Raw genomic sequence first — 21,937 nt, 5'->3', positions numbered from 1 at the left:
ACTCATTGGTAAAAAATTAAATTCGAATTTTCAATAGTCATATCAGTTATCTTTAGTCATGTTTAGTTGACTAAACATTTCAAATTATGACTGTTTAAACTTGATTTATCCCTTTTCAATAATTCTTTTGGCAAAAGCCAAAAGGCAAGGTTTGAAGGTATGAGTTGAATTCTACCAAGGGCATTGAAAGCCATAGACAAGGTTTCATCCTTGCTATAAAAATTCTCATGGTAACCTGAGTTTCCTCGCAATATCTATTAAGATATTTTTTTTAAAAAAATAGTTGATTAGAAACTTCATCATTTACCATAATAACAACTAAGCATTTTTTCCACTAGGTGTGATCGACTGTATGAATTCTTTTACATCATTGAGCTCTATCTCCTATTATATCATCATCTATATTTAAATAAATTTTATCTTATTTTATTATTACTAACCAAGTCTTTTTTTTGTCTTCCTCTTCCTCGTTTAATATACATATTTATCATAGTTTCACATCACCTAACTGGAGCATTTACTGGTCTTCTAAATACATGTTTGTACCATCTTAAACGTGTCTCTCGGAGTTTTTTCTCAATAGATGCAACTCCGACTTTCTTTCTAATGCTCTCATTTCTTATTTTGTCCATTCTCATATGTCCTCACATCTAACTTAACATCCTCATCTCTGCAACTCTCATCTTCTGCTCATGTGCTCTAGTCATATCCCAACATTCAGTTCCATATAACATAGCAGGTCTAACTACGGTTTTATAGAACTTACCTTTAAGTTTATGAGGTACTTTATGGTCATATAAAACACTCGACGCTCCTCAACAACTTGTATTCTATGTAAGACATATCTCTCAATCCCTCCATCATTTTACAAAATCCTAAATATTTAAATTTCTTGATTCCGGGCAACCCTCGTCTCATATCTTAACAATTATTTCATTACTTCTAATATTGTTAAACTTAAATTCTATATATTTTGTCTTTAATAAACTAAGCTTAAAACTTTTTCCTTCTAGTGTTTCCCTCTAAAATTCTAGTTTAGCATTTACTCCTTCACATGTTTCATCTATCAAAATAATATCATTGGCAAACAACATGCAGATGATAAGTGTCTTGAATGTGCGCAATGAGTTCATCAATAATTAGTGTAAAAAGATTGGGGCTTAAAACTAATCCTTGATATAACCCTATCTTTATTGGAAATGCTTCAGTTACTCCACCTGAAGTCTTTACTCTGGTCATTACATCCTCATACATATCCTTAATTAGTTCAATATATGTTACGCTACTACCTCTCTTTTCTAAAATTCTCTATGTAATTTCTCTTGGAACTCTATCATAAACTTTTTCTAAGTCAATGAATACCATGTGTAGATCTTGTTCTTACTCTCGAAATTTTTCAATTAATTGTCTAAGAAGATGTATACCTTTTATTATTGGCCTTCCAGGCATAAACCCAAATTGATTTTCTGTCACTGTGATCTCCTTCTTTAATTTTTTTTTCTATTACTTTTTCCGAAAGTTTCATATATGACTTATTAATTTAATACCCCTATAGTTTGTACAATTTTGTATGTTTCCCTTGTTCTTATATAAGGGAACTATAGTACTTATGCTCTATTGATCATGCATTTTTTTCGTTTTCAATATTATGTTAAAGAATTTTGTAAGTCATTCAAGACTTTGGTTACCTAAGCATTTCCATACTTCTATCGGAATATCATGTGGTCCAATGACTTTTCCATTGTGCATCTCATTTAAAATTTGTTTTACTTCTAAAGTTTGAATTCTACGATAAAAATTAAAATTTTTATACTCATTTGACCTACTTAAATTACCTAAGTTAAGTTGGTCACCTAAACCTTCATTAAAAAGTTAATGAAAATATCTCTTCTACCGCTCTTTTATTTCTCGATTGTTTACGAATACCCTATTACATTTATCTTTAATATATTTTATTTGATTAAGATATTTTATTTTCCTTTCTTTTACTTTAATTATTCTATAAATGTCAAAATTTCATTTTTTTGCTTTACTATTTTTTTTCTTTTTTGGCTATTGTATTTTTTTTTTTAAGTTTGATTTTTTACGTTCCTCTTCCTTTATCTGGGCTGACCTAATTGCCCTTCCGGTGGGACTCGAACCCACAATCGCCTGATTAGAAGTCAGACGCCTTATCCATTAGGCCACGGGTGCCAGGCTTATCCTTGTAATTTAATTTAATATTTTATCCTGATAAGGGTTTTTTTGTCAAATAATTGAGACTTGTTTCGTTCCTTGTGTCGAATAGTCATTTTAGTGATTTTTTTATTTTGATATTGTTGCACTAGAGGGACAAGACGATGAAGTTGGAACTCAATATTTTAAATCATGTTAAACTCATTGTATTGTATTAGCATTGTGAGATTTATTATTATTATTATTATTATTATATTTGTTGTAAATATCTTTCTATTGCTTTAATCTTAACACAAACAAAAACATGAATTCTTAAATTCCCATTAAATCACGGTGCTTAGAGGAAATTTGTCATTATCTATTTAACCAGCGAGGTGGATCAAGAGATGGAGCACTTATAATTATAATCGGATTGTGGACACAATCCAACTGTAATTGGTTATGATTTCTCTCTGAATTCACCAACCCCAGGTTATAATTTGGATCAGGGCAGATGGCCGAAGGCTACCTAGAGATCACCGGCAGTGGGCAAGTGACTATGCAACCTAACTTCGAGCGAGAGGCCGCCTCCAGGTGACATTCGACTACCTACCTCTACCCAATTGTGGCAAAAGGCAAAACGCTCGCCCCCAGCACCCTCGCCGTACCCGACCCAAGGTCATCACGAGGGAGGTAAATCGCAGCATCCGAGCGAGCATGTGACAGATAGGGTGTAATACGAAGATAGGAGATTTATTCACCAGCTGTCCCGAGGATCGACCCTGCGACCTCATTGTGGCAACATCCGCCACATTATTACTTGAGGACGATGAATATAAGGAAGAATCGTAATCAATTATGATCAAATGACAACCACGATCCGACCACAATTATAAATGACTCATCTCCTTGTCCATTTTTTTTTTTTTTTACCATGAAATTTGGACTCCTGGGCCTGTTGGCATATGCAATAGTTATAAATTTGAGCTAATTATTAAATAGCATTTTTAAAATTGTGCCTTGAGAAAAAAAAATGACAATTTAAATATATTTATTTTACTTATTTACACAAAGTGGATATTATTATAAAAGGTGCCGGATAAAGTATCTAAAAAGATATTTAAAATTTGTAATTTCTAGAAGATATTTTTAGACAATGTCAAAATTTAAAAGAATTTTACACGTGTAAATTGAAAATTTTCTTTTATTTCCAAAAAAAAAAAAGTATCACTGAATTTACACGTCAACGACAATATGCAATATCATGTGAAGAAGCCAGAACTACAAGTATGTATATTGGAGAATGTATAGGAGGAATCAGTTGCTCTTCCTTCCCCTATAATGATCACATCACTGTACGAATGCTTCTCCTGAAGCCAACAAGGTCTACTGTTTTTAGATATACAAGCTTATGTATGCATCCTATGGATTTACTTCTATTGCTGGTAGTTGTTTACTTGAGGGACACTGGTCAAACATCATCGCCATCCGTGGCAGGGAGCAATGAGCTGGGAGATGCAAAACCACGTCCACCAAAAACTGGTCTCATGTATCTATCATCGAACTTCCTCCACAGGTAGTGAATAGTCGAAGTAGGATACCTCATCAACATGCCGATACTATTCTTCACATTTGTGTTTGCGACATCATTGTTGTTCGAACTGCAATCTTCCATAAATAAGATACGCATATCTTCTAAGCTGGAAACAATAGAGTCTTCACCATGTGTTGAGTATGATAATGCAGCTTTTATTAAAGGTTTAGTGACCGTTCCAAATACCTGAGCAAGTAGTCTAGTCAGATTGCTATCATACAATGACAAAGCAGAAAGCAGGGATCCATACAGCAGCTAGAAGAAACAAAGAAAACAGCCGAACTAGAAAAATGTACACTGCATTTGAACATGCCTCGATTATTGACCATGTCAAAAAATAAACACTGTAAAATTGACTGGAAAAGAAACAGTCAAACAATGTTTCGATTATAATTAGCAAAAGATACAGTCAGAACCATCACAAAGGGAAAACCGTCATTGAGGAATGAGATCGGCAGGACCAGACTATTAACAATTAAGGTGGTTAAAAGAAAACTCACATATCATGATGAAAATAGGGAAGGAACAAGGAAGACAGACTAGACAACTGAATGTAAAATACATATTTTTATTCCTATATATCTTATACTCCTCAAGCTAGTAAGGTCTGAATATGACTTGTCAAGGATGTTGCATTTGCAATCTCAAAGCATGGAATCACTTTTTGTAAGACTTAATTCTCCCTCACAAATAGTGAACAAGCAGGTACAATGAAGGAAGACAGGGATTAGACAAGTGAATGTAAAATATACTTCTCTATTCCTTTATATCTTATAATCCCCCTCAAAATAGTAAGTTCTGAATATGGCTTGTTCAGGATGTTGAAATTGCAATCGCAAAGAATGGAATCACTTTTCCTAATACTTTCACAAAAACGGTGTACAAGAAGGTACAATGAATTTACTTTTTAAGCGACAAGAGAATGCCATTGTGTAATGCACAAATAGGCAATTTTAATGAAACTAGGAAAGATTTTGATACTTAATGACAAAAATTATAATTTTTAAAAATGATATCATGCCAAAACTATTATAAGTAATTATATTGGACTGCATATATATAATTGAGTAGAGTTGTGTTTTTTCTACATGATTAGTATATAAATTTGACACTTTTGGTGTGAAGTATCATCATAGCATATAACTTATCATCTAATGTCTCAATAGAAAATAAAAGTTATTCTAGAAATTTTATAAGATGATTGAATTGTTATCCTAAATTTTTATATATAAGCATGCCAACATAAGCTATAAGTGTGCTTATCATATAAATTACAACAATTTTCATGCATATAGACACTCAAATTAAACAAATAAGCATATATATATATATATATATATATAAAAGTAAGAATGATGAGGCACAACTTACCCTACATAACCTTAGGCGACACCCAATGTGAATGCTCTGACGCAGACTTTACTCATTTTTTTATTCCTCTCTCATCTGCATGCAAATTTTTTCTCTCTCCTACATGCAAATCTCTCTCCTGCATATAAAGTGGTGCTAGTCTTTAAAAACCAACACCAGCTAGCACCATGTTGGTGTTGATCTTTAAAGATCAACACTAATTGGTGCTGGTTTCACAATAGCATTGGTGTTGGTCTTTCAAGAGCAACACCAGCACCAAGATGCTTAGTGCTGATCTTCAAGAGCAGCACTAGTGTTGGTGCTGGTCTTTCAAGACCAACACCAACGCTATTTTGAAACCAGCACTAATTGGTGTTGGTCTTTAAAGACCAGCACCAATCAGCACCACGTTAGCGTTGATCTTTAAAGACCAGCACCAACGTTGGTGTTGATTTGCACAAATCAACACCAACGTTGGTGTGTTGGTTTGCGCAAACCAGCACCAACGTTGGTGTGTTGGTTTGCGCAAACCAGCACCAACGTTGGTGTGCTGGTTTGCGCAAACCAGCACCAACATGGTGTTGATTTGTGCTAGTTTCCACCTCTTTGGTGTCAATTTTTAAAGACGACTAATGTGGTGTTGATTTACACTAGTTTGTGCCATTGTTGGTGTTGATCTTTAAAGACCAGCACCAACGTGGTGCTGATTTGCGTAAATCAACACCATGTTGATGCTGGTTTGTGCAAATTAGCACCAACGTGTTGGTGCTGATTTTCATTTTGGTACTTGTTTGTAGAAACTAGCTATAAACCAGCACCAACGTGCATGCAGAAGAGTAAAAAATTGCATGCAGATGAGAGAAAAATAAAAAAAAAAGTTTTGGCCACGTCAAACCATCCACGTTGGATGTCACTCACCGTCACTCGAGATAAGTCACCTAGGATATCATCTCTGTGTGTGTGTATACACCTAAAAAAAATTGATTTAAAATTTTTTTATGCTTAATATTATAATCCAACCTCTAAACCTTAAAGGAACAAATTTTATTGGCACAACCGAAAGCTTATATATATATATATAAACACCATGCTCGGCGATTGTGTCACTTACCATTGCCGCCCACAAAGGCAGCCCAAGGTAAAAAACACATGTGTCTATATATATATATATATACACACACACACATCAAAGTTATGCTACACACCTCATAGTGTGTGCCTATCGATGTATAGCATTTTTTTTAGCTTATGGTTTAGCCAATTAGGGTTTTGGCTTTAGGATTTATGGTATAGTATTAAACACACAAAAAAAATTTCAAACAAAAAAATTTTATTAGGTGGTCATGGGGTGTGCGACATCATATATATATATATATATTTTGCCGGTGCATAGTATTTTTTTTTTAGCTTACGGTTTATCCAATTAAGGTTTTAGCTATATGGGGGTTAGGGCATGGTATTAAGCACACAAAAAAATTTTATTAGGTGATCACGGGGTGTGCGCCATAACATTCCTATATATATATGAGAAATGTTAGCTTACACACTCAATAGTGCATACCTTGTGAACACCATGTGTAATTTTTTTAAAAATTTATTTAGTTTTAATACTATAGCACAAACCCTAAACCCTAAAAACTAAATCATAAATTTTAAACCCTAAGCTCTAAAAACAAAAACAAAAAAAATTACACATGGTGCTCACAAGTTGTGCACCATTGGGTGTGTAGGCTAACATTCTTTATATATATATTAATAATATATAAAGTATATAAACAAATAAATCTATAAATTTTTGGAATATTTTTTATAAAGAAAATTTTAGATTAATGGGATAATTCCATTAGGCTTATAGCCTATTTAAGTTGATTGAAGTTATTAAACTAAGTTTTAATTACAAATCTAGGCTTTAATTACAAAACCTAAGTTTTAATTACACATGTCCCTCACATGCATGCTTGTGCGTCCCCACCACCGTATGTCAACCTCCCCGTTGCTGATGACCAACCTTACCTAGTTCAACTACTACGAGCTGCCACAACCAACCTCCAAGAAATGTTGAACCAGGTAACACCGAATCTGGGACGACAGACCCAGCCGCACAAAAGTTTGCCACTCGCCGCAAGGGTAAATCAGGAAGCACTCATGGCGGGCGGCCCAGAAGTCTAGTATCCCGTGGTTGCGTGTATCATTTGGAGGAAAATTCCATACAAATGGGTCGTAGCTAGGAATTGAACCGCGTGTGCAACAAGGGATCGAATTGTGAGTGCCTGGTAACATCGAATCTGGGGTGACCGACCCAGCCCAACAGAAGTTTGCTACCCGTCACAAGGATAAATCGGGAAGCACTCATGGCGGACGACCCAGAAGTCCAGTATCCTGTGGTTTCATGTATCATTTAGAGGAAAATTCCATACAAATGGATCGTAGCTAGGGATCGAACCGCGAGTGCCTGGTGACAACTTAGCGCCCTTTCGTTGCACCATAGACCCCAAACCTTAATCAACCTCCAAGAAGGAGGAGGTAACAAGGTTTAATAGGGTTTAATAATTAATAGATCAATTAATTAATTAATTAATTAATAGGTTGATTAATTGATTAATAGACTCTTAATCCATTGTTAACTTTATCCATTTAAATTTATTGATAAATTAATTAGAGGATTAATTAAAATTATTAATCAGTTTAATTAAACAATTAATCAATTTAATTGATTAATCAATGATGATTAATTCATTTAATTAATAAATTAGAAATTAATTAAGTTGAAGGGGAGCCTTAGCGTAACAATAAAGTTATTATCGTGTAATCTGGAGGTCATGAGTTCAAGTCTCTAAAATAGCTTCTTGCAATGTAGGGTAAGGTTGCATAAAATAGACCCTTCCCCGGGACTCCATATTGGCAGTAGAGATGGAATTTCCTCTGAATCCGATGGAAGATCTGAAATCCAACTCGAATGGAGGAGGGTATGGAGGGACTACTGATATTTGATATTCAACACGAATACCTAATTAAATAATATATATCCCCAAAATCCACTACTGTTTTTTTAGATGTTAGGAGTAGGTTATATAGATGTTTAATGTATTTTTTAATTATATTTTTTTAATAGGATGTTAATTCTAATATACTTTTTATTGAATGAAGATAGTTAAATGGAAAGAAGAAAAAGTATTAGTATAGAAGATATTCGATGGATATTCGATCCCCGATAGATGTGGGGACGGAGAATATGGAATCCGACTCAAACCCGACCCATTGTCATCCCTAATTGACAAGAGCCTCATGCATTGGATTGTCCTTTTTTTTAGATAATTAATTAAGCTATTAATCAGTTTGATTAATTGATGAAAAAGTTAATAATTGGTAATTAGATGTCGAATCATTTTAATTGACAAATTAGATAATTTATTAAGGTACTAATTAGTTCAAGATCAATTGATTTACCATTATAATACTATTCACCTAAATGAATTTGAAAATTAATTAGTTAATTTAATTAAAGTAAGATTTAATTGATTAGTTAGTTGTAATTAGATAATTAATTTGATTATGAGTTAATTGGATCATTAATCAATTTAATAATTGATTAAGAAGAAATTAATTGAATTATCGATTGATTAACTTGAGATTTAATTATTAATCAATTTAATAAATGATTAGTGATTAATTAAATTATTAATCAGATTAATAATTGATTAGATATCAATTAAGCATCAATGAAATTAGTAATTGGTTTAATAAATGATTGATTAATCAAATGATTAATTAATATCCCCTAATCTAGTTGAAAATCCTACCTTTTGATTTATTTCACTCTTATAAAATGTAGCATAAAGATTAAGTTATTTTATCATGTAATAGGATTTAAGAACAAAAAAGTTTGACAATACACCGCTATATTTAGATATGGGTCCTTGATCTCTCTAGAATCTTTATCTTTAGTGCATGAATAATTTATTAAATAAATTAATTAGGCCGCAGTTACTTACTTTTATCTTGGTACTCTATTATTTGTTATTCTTGAATTAACACTTACCTTTTAGAGCATCCACATCAGTATCCTCATCCAAAATCTAAAATTTAAGGTAAAAAAAACTATTTTATTAAATTTAGATATCCATTTTTCACCACATACATCAGTTTCCCTATAATTTACCATATATTTATTTTTTTATTATTTTTTCTCTTTCCTTCATATTTTTTATTATTAGATGGAGGAAAGAGATAAAGGAGAGAGAAATTTTTTATTATTAGAGGAAGGGGAGAGAAATTTTTTATTATTAAAGGGAGGAGAGAGAAATAGTATTTTAATGTTTAGGGAATGGATTCCATTCCCTAAATTTAAAGAACTACTATTCATAAAATGTATATTTAGGGAATGAGTAGGGTACCTGATGTGGATGTTTTTTTAATACAAAATGTAAAATTTAAGGTAAAAGTTTAGTTTAGGATAATTGATGTGGATGCTCTTACATGCTTGCCCTTATTTTATTCTGATTTATATCTAGATTTTTTTTTTTATTGTTATATGTTTTTGCCTATATGTTTGTGATATCATACTGTAGTATAGCTCGTATTTTTACTTCCATAAGGAGTATTGTACAGGATGAAATTGTTTTGTTTTATTTAGGTTGTTTATTGTTTCCACTCACATTATCTATACATCCCAACTGCCCATGAGAACTATTTATGGTAACGTATTATCGCTCACAGTTAGTATTTATCTACACATCCTATCTGCGACAAGTCTCACTCGTGGTAACGTGTTATCGCTCGTAGATATTGACTATCTATATACCTTGACTGCCCCTAAGATTCGTTCGTGATAGCATGTTGTCATCCGCAATCAGTATCTATTTACATACCCTATTTGTTCACAAGTCGTGTTCATAACAACATATTGTCGTCATAGACAGTGATTATCTACACACCTTGACTACCCACAATATCCATTCATGGTGGTAGCGTGTTGTCGCTAGCAGTCAGTACCAATCTTCACATCCTGTCCTACCCACGAGTCTCATTCGTGGTAGCATGTTGACGCCCACAGCCAGTGGCTATATATACACCATGACCACCCACGAGACTCGTTCGTGGTAGCGTGTCGCCCACATTCAATAGCTATCTATACATCTTGTCTGTCCACGAGACTCGTTCATGGTAGCGTATTGTCGCCCACAAACAATAACTATTTATACACCTTGGCTATCCATGAGACTTGTTTGTGGTAGCGTACCACCCCTGCGCAATCAACATTTATTTATATGTAGGATCTTGATTTATTATATGTACTCTATACAGTTTTCATACGTTATTGATCAAACTAGTGGATGATTATATTGGTTCTCTTAAGCAAATATGATTCAATTACTTGATACAATCTCATATGTGATGTAGTAGATATCCGATTGTAAGTTAAGTTTACCTCAGATTTCTAAATTCATGTACTATCTTTTTATACCAACGGAGTAATTTGTACTCACTACCTATTTCCTTTGACCTCTAGGTTAGCAAATAGAGGAAATATTACATTTGCTAACCTTTTGTGGTCAAAGATCATGGTTTGCCGATCCCACTTAACATTGAGTTCTTTGGTTTCTTTTTCTATTGTTTTGGTTCTTTTCTATTTGAACCTTGAATTTTTAGTTTAAAATATTTAACTAATTTGATTTTGGTATGTGCACATGAACATGCATACATGCATTAACAATAAGTAATGTATCAATTTATGCATTGCATTGATATTTGTGTTAGGTTAAATGAGTTATATCCTCTCTTTATATTATTACTAGGGAATACCCTCTAGTCTAGCGGAATTATACCACCGTTCAATTAACTAAAGGGGGAGCAAGTGAATACATAAAAACCTAAAATACAATTCTCGCAAAACAATAAAGCAATTCAAACATTATTTCACATTAGTGCTCATATGTGAGTCTAGTTAATTGTGTCAACTATTGTAAATAACGAAAATAGTATGTGTGTGTGTATATATATATATATATATATATATATATATATATATATATATATATATATATATATATATATATATATAATAACACGTCTATTTTATGTCATTTAGAGATTTTGCTCCTATTTCATGTTCTATTGATTCGGCTAATAAGTAACTCCTATAAATCCACTTTAACTGCCTCTTTCATAAGAGGATATTAAGCATGCTTCTTACCATCCCAACCTTTGGAATAATTACAATGAAGCTCTCTTAAATAGAAATGAAATGCAAGGTTTAGGGAGAGGAGCTTACCAAATATTTATCTGTTGAAGCCTTTAAGTTGAATATGAAGTCATTTAAGAGTTTTTAACACTTAAGCACTTAATCTTGAGATGTTTTAATGAACACATTTTGTCCACCTCAAGTTGACTTGAATAGGCTCTAGTCAACTGCCCGTATACAAGTAACAACAGCCAATGATTAGCAATTATCTGGAAATTTGGTTTAGACAACTGCTCATACCTCTAATTGGCTATTGCTTTTGTGTTCAATCATGTGTCTAGTCAACTAGTGAGTCGGCTAAAATGATCTAGTCAACTAAATTCTCATCTGATCAACTGAATCTCGTTAGCGATCCTTCATTAGGTTTACACCTCATAAACCTACACGAAATCTCAAAATCAAACTACTCTATAAATTGCAACCAACAAACTACAACTAGAAACTTGTTGTTCCAACATAAAGCGTCAACCAAGCCACTAGGTAGTATACCGCTACCTAGCTAAACACATCATTTCTTCATGATGATGCCCAAAAATAAAAGCTCTAAAATAGACATCACATGTAATCCCTCAAAACTTTTATGCCTCTTGGTCTTCAACCTTGTCAATCATCCTTGTTACCCTCAATCCCACCTTATGTCAGGCTATTGCAATGATACACTAAGTGATTATATTCAACCAAAGTATTTTAATGTGTTGGGCAAAGAGTTTAAGTTTTGTTTGTGTTATTAATGTGTGCAAAGACTTGGCAAGATGCACATAAAGTTCACCAAATCATCGATCACAACTCGAGTTGTGGTTGATGACTCACTGCCAAATTAGCATGGCTCGATGGCTCAAGGTTTGATGGAGAGAAGGATGGCATGAGGATTGAGTTAAGAAATTGATGCATTCAAGGAACCGAGGAAAGATGATCACTTGATCAAAGTGAAGTTGTAGCAACTTTGAATCTGGAAGAGGCAGACTACGTAAGTGAACAAGTGAAGGACGATACATGGAATTAGCCAAAGGATTTAGTGCATCTGAGGGATAAATGACTTGATGGGAGATAGCCTTGTGGGCAAAGTAAAGCTACAAAATTAAAATCGCTAAGTGGGTTGTCAAAGTCAAATGACCTATACTTGGAGTTTCATGTAATACTTGAGCAATGACTTGACCACAATCCAATCAATTGGAGGCCAATCCCAATCGACTAGTATGTTGAGTTAGCTAGGGAGCCAACTTAGGCTAGTCTGGCTACAAATAAAGAATGTTTCTATTTGGAACTAAGTCGATTAGGTATTCGACTGACCAAGTTGAGTCAATTGACATTTGATTAAACCTAGGAGAAAAAAAAAGATCGTTGAACGAGCAAAAGGAAAATTGCAACCATCCAATTGCTTAAAATGGTAAAGCAACTAAATAACCATTGGCTGGCAAAATAGTCAACTGGTGTAAGGTGAGTTAATTGAGAGATTCAATGTGAGACAATAGGTTAAAGCAATCAGAAATATAGTCAACTGAAAATGATTGAGATTGAAATTGATTGAGTTGACTGGTTACTGCAGAATACAAAAATAAAGATTGTTTGAAGACAACTTAATGACTATAAATAGAGAACCAAGAGGAGATAATTAAGGCTAACAAACTGAATATAATTGTAGTTGTCTCTCTTTCATTATATTCCTCATTTTTGTAAGATTCTTGTAACTAAAAGGAACTGGAAAGTAAAAATAAATAGTGAGATTTGAGAGTGACTTACCTAAAGAGTCATAGGCCATAAAGTAGGAACCGAGCATTCTGAGCCACATAAATCCTATTGTGTTAGAGTTTAATTGTTTTTTTTTAATTTCTGCTACATAAACATTGTATAATCTTGCTAAACGTTAGCAAGAGTAAAAGAGTTTAGTTTTAAGTAAGCTTTATGCACTAGAGTCATCCTTCTTACCTCGCCTACAAGTCCTCCTCATTTTATACCAACTTATAGTACACCCAAGGAATGAAATATCATGTTGTACCACCCGAAATGGGTGGTTTTTAGGTTCCAACACAGGACCGGCATCGGCACGGCGCATGCGATAATTTCACGTGCATCATCGCGTGCGTCACGCGTGCACAACAGAGGGAAGGGAGCAATTTGGGCGACATACCTCCTGCCATCAACTGAAGACTTACTTGGAAGCATTGGAGAGACCATTGGCGAGAGATCAGTAGCAGCAAGCAACAGCGAGGCGACTGCGAGGTGGCGGCGAGGCGACTGCGAAGCAAGGCGAATTATGTGGAAGGGGAGGAGGCGGCAAGAATCACAAAATTTTGAGAAAAAGTAGGGTTTTATAAAAGTTTTAATTAAAATAGTATATTATATATATAATTTCTAATTAATTATTATATAAATTATAATTATATACAGCAATTACCAAACGGCGAACTTAAATTTCTGAATTTACCAAAAGGCACATGCTACTTTGGTATTTACCAAAGGGCACACCATTTCAAGTGCACTTCCCATTTTACCCTCTGACAATCTTACGTTTTCTGTCGCTTTTCTTTGCTTTGTCATTTTTCTCTCTCTTCTCTTTCTTCTCTCCTATGCATGCAACTTCTCTTATTTTTCCTCTCTCTCTTCTCTTTCTTCTCTTTTTTGCAAGCATGCATAACATATGAATTACATTTTATAAGGTTTAGTTAATTTTTTTATAGCATTTTAATACATTTGGAGAAGCCGAAATAAACAATGGATAATATATTTGGACCCCTTGCAACCTCAAAAATCTACAGAAACTGAAATAAGTGCAATCGAAGCTCTCTCGATCCATTAGTGAATTTCGATCAAAACGCACTGATGGACCTAGAGATCTCAAATTGCACCCGTTTCAGTTCCTGTGGATTTTTGAGGTTGCAAAGAGTTCAAATATACCATCTATTGTTTATTTTAGCTTTTCAGAGATTTTAAAATAAAATAAAGAAGAATCGCTAAAAACTTCCACATTGGGCCTGATATGAAATCATATCAGGCCCAACAACTTAATGAAAACAACATTTCTATCTTTGAGATTACACCATCAAAAGTTGTAGCTCTGGTATTATTTTCTGGATTAAGTAAGACATAAAGTTAGCATGTAGTGATATCATTTTGTTGCTCTTGTTGTTTGGCATAGTATTCTAAGATATTCCTGAGTTGAAATGTTAGTAGTTACCAGTGATGAACTAGTAGATGATGCCAAAGTTTCATTCTGCAATGACTGCACTTCACTACAGACTTCAGTGCTTGAAGGTTTAGGGCATGATTTAGAAGTCACAACACCGACAGATCCTGAAAATATTTTAGAATTGCAAGTGTTCTCAGTTTCTCTAAATCTAGTATCATTGCTTTCCCAACGAATATCTACCCTCCTCATGAAGACCAAGATCATCATGGAAGTTAAAGCCTCTTTCTTGTTATATAACACATACGAATTTGTTAATTCTTTGCGCCCCTTAAGAAAGTATCAGTAAATATAACTTCAAAAAGAGAGCACCTCAGCTTAATGAAAATCATGAGCTTCCTATCCTTCTATTTGTCTAACTATTCTTGAAGCTACTTTTTCACGCCCTTTCATTTGAGGACTTCTTTCAAACTTAGTAGTATAAATTTCCTAATTAAATGTGCTCTTTACTCCAAAGAAAGCAGCATTTGCTTCAAACTGATCCCAGTTCCTAAACAAGAGAACACATCCTATTAACTTAGTGACCAAAAAAAAATCTCAAAAAAACACATGAAAAATAATGAACAATTTGAACAAAAAACAAATTTCAGAAAGATCATACTCTCAAAAATATACCTAAAACTGAAAGGAAAAAATTAAAAAAAAAAGAGCAACCCGGTGCACGAAGCTCCCGCTATGCGGGGTCCCGGGAAAGGAAAAAATATATTTACTATTATTGAAATAATGTAATACCTATTAAATAACTAAAGGAGTTCTAATTATAAGACATTATAGAATTCCATAATGAGAAATGACTGAAAACATTAACAAGATAAAATGACTCTAGACAAATTAAGGAAACATTACTCTATTAGCAACCCTATAATCAATAACAATGCAGGTGTTATATTAGCTACCTATCTAGTATTCCATCAAATATATTCTCCAGCTAAGGACATTCAGGATCATCTTCATCAGGGATCCAAGGCATCAACTTTCTCTGTCTCTAGATGATGAGAATGAGAAATAACATAATCAATCAAGAGACCTTTGCTCTTCTCATTGGAATGCCCCTTGGTGAATTCATCAAGTGACACATCTTGGTATTTTGGAGAAAAAAACAGAATGAATTTAATATATGCAGAGATACAAACTATCAAAATCCAAGATTATTTTAAAAATATAATAGAAAAACAAAAGAGATGATGAATAAATCTAAGTAATCAGTATTGAAGAGAATGTCAAACATGTAAATCTGATAAAGAAGAGCAATAGAAGGAACATTCACTCAAAATCAACTTTCCTAGTGTAATCTACACAATGCATGATAACAAACAACTAGATAAAGAACCAACAGATTTTGCATGGCATTCTTACACAATTCAATTTAACTCTTAACAGCAGAAGAATAAAAATCTAGAAACATGCAGTAGCATGGATGAGATTGACTATGGCATGACAAAAATCACCATATTGGGCCTAATATGGAATCATATCAGGCTCAACATGGGCCTAATATGGAATGATATCAGGCGCACGTTAGGCCCCAACGTGGACATTTTTGCCGATTCTTCCTTATTACATGTTAACAACTCTAAGAAACCGAAATAAATAATGGATAGCATATTTGAACTCCTTGCAACCCCAGAAATCCACAGAAACTAAAATTGGTGCAATCTTAGATCTCTAGGTCTATTAGTGGATTTTGAGGATTTTGACCGAAATCCACTAATAGACCTAGAGAGCTCCGATTGCACCCATATTAGTTCCTATGGATTTCTGAGATTTTAAAGAGTTCAAATATGTTATTCATTATTTATTTTAACTTTTCAAAGGTTTTAAAATGTAATAAAGAATAATCGTTAAAAATATCATGTTGGACCTAATGTGACTCCAAATCAAACCAAACGTGAAGATTTTTATCGATTCAAGGAAATTCCAGCTTAAGTCAATGAAGAATTCAGCTCAGATATGTGTCATTTATAATGAAATGATTAGGGATCAAATTCAAGCTGTTGGTGGCCAGAAAACACAATAGAAATTCGCACATGATACATCAATTTCTATTCTCGTTCTAGTTTTTTCCCTCCACAGATTTGAATTGGTGTGACAAATGACACTTGTTCCCTAACCTTCTTGAGGGTTACATTTACTTCACATAGGTAAAGAGCCAAAACATGGTATATTAACACAAACAGCAGCTCCCTGCATTCACATTTCTGAAGTATCATTTCTAAAATAAAGCGAATTCCTTAGATGAATCTGAATGCCTTAAAGACAATAAAGACTGAGTTCATTGGAATGATGGAATAGCAAATGATATTACAAGACATGAGCTAAATTTAGATCAGCTACTGTATAGGACTGTTTTTATGAAGACTTGGCACAAAACAGATTAAACTTGATACAAAGACTTTGTGCTGTTGTTCTACCCCATGAGCTGAAACAATATGTTGAGATGGTTGTTGCTGGTGTTTTAGACAATTTGGTGATTCAATCCCAAAGAATTGTGAACCAACTTACTTGCTTTTAGTAGCCTTTGAGATAGGAATAGCTAACCCCACTACAGCAGAAAGGTTTCTACACAATTCTAATTCTGTTTTTCATAATTATCCAACTTCTATTCCTAAAAATTCTCTATAGCATATCCACAATACAATCTTTAGGACCAGCTTACAAAACTTAAACTCAAACCTTCACTCCTACTCCATCACAGTATCAATCTGTTACGACAACCAATCCTTGTAATAAATTCCTCATGTTTTTATTTCTCTTTTTTTTTTCAACACAGTCTCAAAGGCCAAATGGAAAACTCCTTGAACTTCAAGCATATGCACTCCTCCCCCACACTTAAAAATGTAATAAATAAGAATCGATAAAAACCTCCACGTTAGGCCTGATATGGAATGATATCAGGCACAACGTGGGCCTGATATAATTCCATATTAGGCTCAACGTGGAGGTTTTTAGTGATTCTTCTTTATTACATTCAAAAACCTTTGAAAAGTTGAAATAAACAATGGATAGCATATTTGAACTCTTTGAAATCTCAGAAATCCACATGAACTAAAATGGGTGCAATCGAAACTCTCTAGATCTATCGGTGAATTTCGGTCAAAACCCACTAATAGACCTAGAGATCTCATATTACACTCATTTCAGTTCCTGTGGATTTCTGGGATTGCAAGGAGTTCAAATATACTATCCCTTATTTATTTCGGCTTCTCAGAAGTATTAACATGTAATAAGGAAGAATCGCCAAAAATGTCCACGTTGGGCCTGATATCATTCCATATCAAGCTTGATATCATTCCATATCAGACCTGATATGATTTCATATTAGGTCCACATTGAGTCTGATATGATTCTATATCAGACGCAATGTGGAGATTTTTGTCATGCCAGAATCAATCTCATCCATGCTACTTCATGTTTCTAGATTTTTATTCTACTGCTGTTAAGAGTTAAACTGAATTGTGTAAGAATGTCATGCAAAATCTATTGGTTCTTTATCTAGTTGTTTGTTATCATGCATTGTGTAGATTACACTAGGAAAGTTGACCTTGAGTGAATGTTCCTTCTATTGCTCTTCTTTATCAGATTTACATGCTTTGGCATTCTCTTCAATACTTATTACTTGAGATTTATCCATCATCTCTTTTGTTTTTCTATTATATTCTTAAAATAATCTTGGATTTTGATAGTTTGTGTCTCTGCATATATTAGATTCATTATGTTTTTTTCTCCAAAATACCAGGATGTGTCACTTGATGAATTCACCAAGGGACATTCCAATGAGAAGGGCAAAGATCTCTGGATTGATTCTGTTATTTCTCATTCTCATCATCTAGAGACAGAAAGAAAGCTGATACCTTTCCCTGATGAAGATGATCCTGAATGTCCTTAGCTGGAGAATATATTTGATGGAACACTAGATAGGTAGCTAATATAACACCTACATTGTTATTGATTATAGGGTTGCTAATAGAGTAATGTTTCCTTAATTTTTCTAGAGTCATTTTATCTTCTTAATGTTTTCAGTCATTTCTTCTTCTGTGTTTATATTATGGAATTCTATAATGTCTTATAATTAGAACTCCTTTAGTTATTTAATAGGTATTACATTATTTCAATAACACTAAATACTTTTTTTCCTTTCAGTTTTAGGTATATTTTTGAGAGTATGATCTTTCTGAAATTTGTTTTTTGTTCAAATTGTTCATTATTTTTCATGTGCTTTTTTGAGATTTTTTTTTAGTCACTAAGTTGATAGGATGAGTTCTCTTGTTTAGGAACTGGGATCAGTTTGAAGCAAATGTTGCTTTGTTTGGAGTAAAGAGCACATTTAATGAGGAAAGTTATACTACTAAGCTTGAAAGAGCTCCTCAAATGAAAGGGCGTGAAAAAATAGCTTCAAGAATAGTTGGATAAATAGGACAAGAAACCCATGATTTTCATCAAGCTGAGGTGCTTTCTTTTTGAAGCTATATTTGTTGATACTTTTTTAAGGGCTGTAAAGAATAACAAATTCTAATGTGTTATATAACAAGAAAAAGGCTTTAACTTCCATGATGATCTTGGCCTTGATAAGGAGAGTAGATATTCGTGTGCATGTAGGGAAAGCAATGATATACTAGATTCAAAGAAACTGAGAACACCTGCAATTCTGAAATATTTTCAGGATCTGTTAGTGTTGTGACTTCTAAATCATACCTTGAACCTTCAAGCACCGAAGTCTATAGTGAAGTGCAGACATTACAGAATGAAACTTTGGCATCATCTGCTAGATAATCACTGGTAACTACTAACATTTCAACTCAGAAATATCTTAGAATACTATGGCAAACAACAAGAGCAGTAAAATGATATCACTATATGCTAACTTTATGTCTTACTTAATCTGGAAAATAATACCAAAGCTCAACTTTTGATGGTGTAATCTCAAAGATAAAAATGTTGTTTTCATTAAGTTGTTGGACCTGATATGGAATGATATCAGGCCTACGTTGGGCTTGATATGATTCCATATCAGGCCCAACGTGGAGGTTTTAGCGATTCTTCTTTATTATATTTTAAAACCTCCAAAAAGTTGAAATAAACAATAAATAACATATTTGAACTCCTTGCAATCCCAAAAATCCACAGGAACTAAAATGAGTGCAATCTGAGATTTCTAAGTCTATCAGTGGGTTTGACCGAAACCCACTAATAGACCTAGAGAGCTCTGATTGCATCCATTTCAGTTTTTGTAGATTTTTTTGGTTGGAAGAAGTTCAAATATGCTATTCATTATTTATTTCGGCTTCTCTAAATGTATTAAAATGTTATAAAAAATCATCTAAACCTTATAAAATGTTATCCATATGTTATGCATGCTTGCAAAAAAGAGAAGAATAACACAGCTGGGGGCGCATGGTTTCGTGGCCGAAAGGTCCAGGGTTCGATCCTTGGGGTGTCATTGCCTGGGGTTAGTGTCCCGGCTATGCACTTTCAGCTGTGTATCTACATTTACCTCCCTCCATATCCGTGGGACCGACTCTAGGGGGGTCGCTGATGTGGCGGTTCCACATTTTTTTTTTTTTTTGCAGAAAAGAGAAGAAAGGGGAGAGAGGAAAAATAAGAGAAATTGCATGCATGGGAGAGAGGAAAAATAAGAGAGAGAAAATGGTAGCGAAAAGAAAAACGGTAAAAAAAGTCAAATTGTCGAGAGGATAAAATGGAAAGTGAACTTGAAAAGGTGCACCCTTTAGTAAATACCAAAATAGCATGTGTCTTTTAGTAAATTTAGAAATTTAGGTTCACTGTTTGATAAATTGCCAAATTATATATTATATAAATTCTCTAGACACCTTTGGAGTCGAGCTTGACTGCGTCCTTGCACACTTGATAGACACAATTAGACTCTATATGTTAGGCCTTCGAGCCATTGAAACTAACTAAACAACTTGACTTTCTTGAGTCATTCAACAAACTAGCTCAAACACGTTGAGTCACCAAGCTTCGTGGGCTATTATGTGTCTTATTTCAAGTCCTTGCATATTTGATGCACACGTTAGAAACATAAGTACAACATAACTTAAACTCTTTGTCAAATATATCAAAACAACTTAATTGAACCTAACAACTTGGAAGTATCGTTTCCTTAACAACCTAGAAATTATAGGGTGCAACATCAACTAGTAGGTTCTCAACCACAATAGGGTCAACCTTTGGTCACACCTGTCTTAGTCTCAGCAGCAAAGATCCCAACCACCAGAACAATGGAATCCCCCACCTTAATGATTCTTTCAGCCACCATAGCTTTACCACTGATAATCCTAAACTTCTACCAACATTACCAAAGCCACCAATATTCATTGCCTCCACCTTGCAATACCAGCCTCCTCCCTAGATGTATGAGCCTCCACCATGTTCCTACCCATTTCTACAAGAACAAATCATACTCAATATAGAGCAATTAACGGTTGGAACATGAGTGGACACATTTACGAGGGGTTGCAATGAACTAGTCATCAAGGTACTACTTTTGTTTACATTATCTATTGGTATTTTGATAGGTATTAGTAATTCACAATTTTTTATCGTTCATGAGTTCGTGCATAAGATAAGGAGGTGTCAGGCACCTTGTTCATATGGTCTAATTTTGTTAACACCATCAAGTGGTGTGCTACGGTTAAATTGAGAACTTAGGGTTCTCTTTTAGATTTTAGTGGTCATAATCTTGTAGTGGATTTACAAATGTTAGAGACGCTTGAATTTGACATCATTTTAGGGATAGACTAGCTTTGGAGAATAATGCATTTATCAAGCTTAAGTGGTAGTCTTTAGGTCTTTAAATCAACCTTCATAAGATTTTGTTAGTATAAGTGAGAGACTTGGCACAACGGTAAAGTTGTTGCTTTATGACCAAAAAGTCACGAGTTCGAATCTTGAAAACAGTGTCTTACAAAAAGCAAGGTAAGGCTGCGTACAATGGATCCTTCCCCGGGACCCTGTATAGCGGGAGTTTCGTGCACCGGACTGTCCTTTTTAAGAGACCGAGGTTGTCTATTATCTCAATTCTCTATGTTTATCAGTGGCTAGCTAGCTAGCAACTATGAGGGATATCTTTTATTCTTAGTGAGTTTTGAGATTTATTGGCTTAATGCAGCAGAGTTTGGAATTATCTAGACATGTCTATAGAGGAACTCCTAGATTGCACTAGAGTAACAAGTAGCATTTGTTATAGAGTTGAAACTTGGCATAGCTCTAATATTTAAGATTTATACCAAATGGCGCCGAGACAATTAAAGGAATTAAAGGTTTAGTTTCAAGAAGTACTTGATCAACATTTTATTTGTCCCATTTCTTCTCCGTAGGGTGCTTAGGGTCCTCTTCATTATGAAGGATGAGACTTTGAGGTTTTGCATCAATGCGGTAGTTAAATATTGTGATC

The 21,937-nt window shown here is 34.0% G+C and overlaps 1 protein-coding gene and 1 non-coding gene across 2 annotated transcripts in view; both read right to left on the bottom strand.

The window, feature by feature from the left end:
* Positions 1 to 2,120: 2,120 nt before the first annotated feature.
* On the bottom strand, positions 2,121 to 2,190 carry TRNAR-UCU. The gene has a single exon. It is a non-coding gene; the product is annotated as a tRNA-Arg (tRNA).
* Positions 2,191 to 3,390: 1,200 nt separating this feature from the next.
* Positions 3,391 to 21,937, bottom strand: part of LOC121998258 (sodium/hydrogen exchanger 3-like) — an 80,006-nt gene continuing 61,459 nt past the window's right edge. Inside the window, exon 15 of the mRNA XM_042553082.1 lies at positions 3,391 to 3,934. Coding sequence (XP_042409016.1) covers positions 3,626 to 3,934 — 309 coding nt within the window. The 3' untranslated portion in view covers positions 3,391 to 3,625. The remainder of the gene's footprint in view (positions 3,935 to 21,937) is intronic.

This window comes from Zingiber officinale, chromosome 1A (assembly GCF_018446385.1).
Source record: "Zingiber officinale cultivar Zhangliang chromosome 1A, Zo_v1.1, whole genome shotgun sequence".
NCBI lineage: Eukaryota > Viridiplantae > Streptophyta > Magnoliopsida > Zingiberales > Zingiberaceae > Zingiber > Zingiber officinale.
This window is presented reverse-complemented; position numbering and strand designations above follow the sequence as displayed.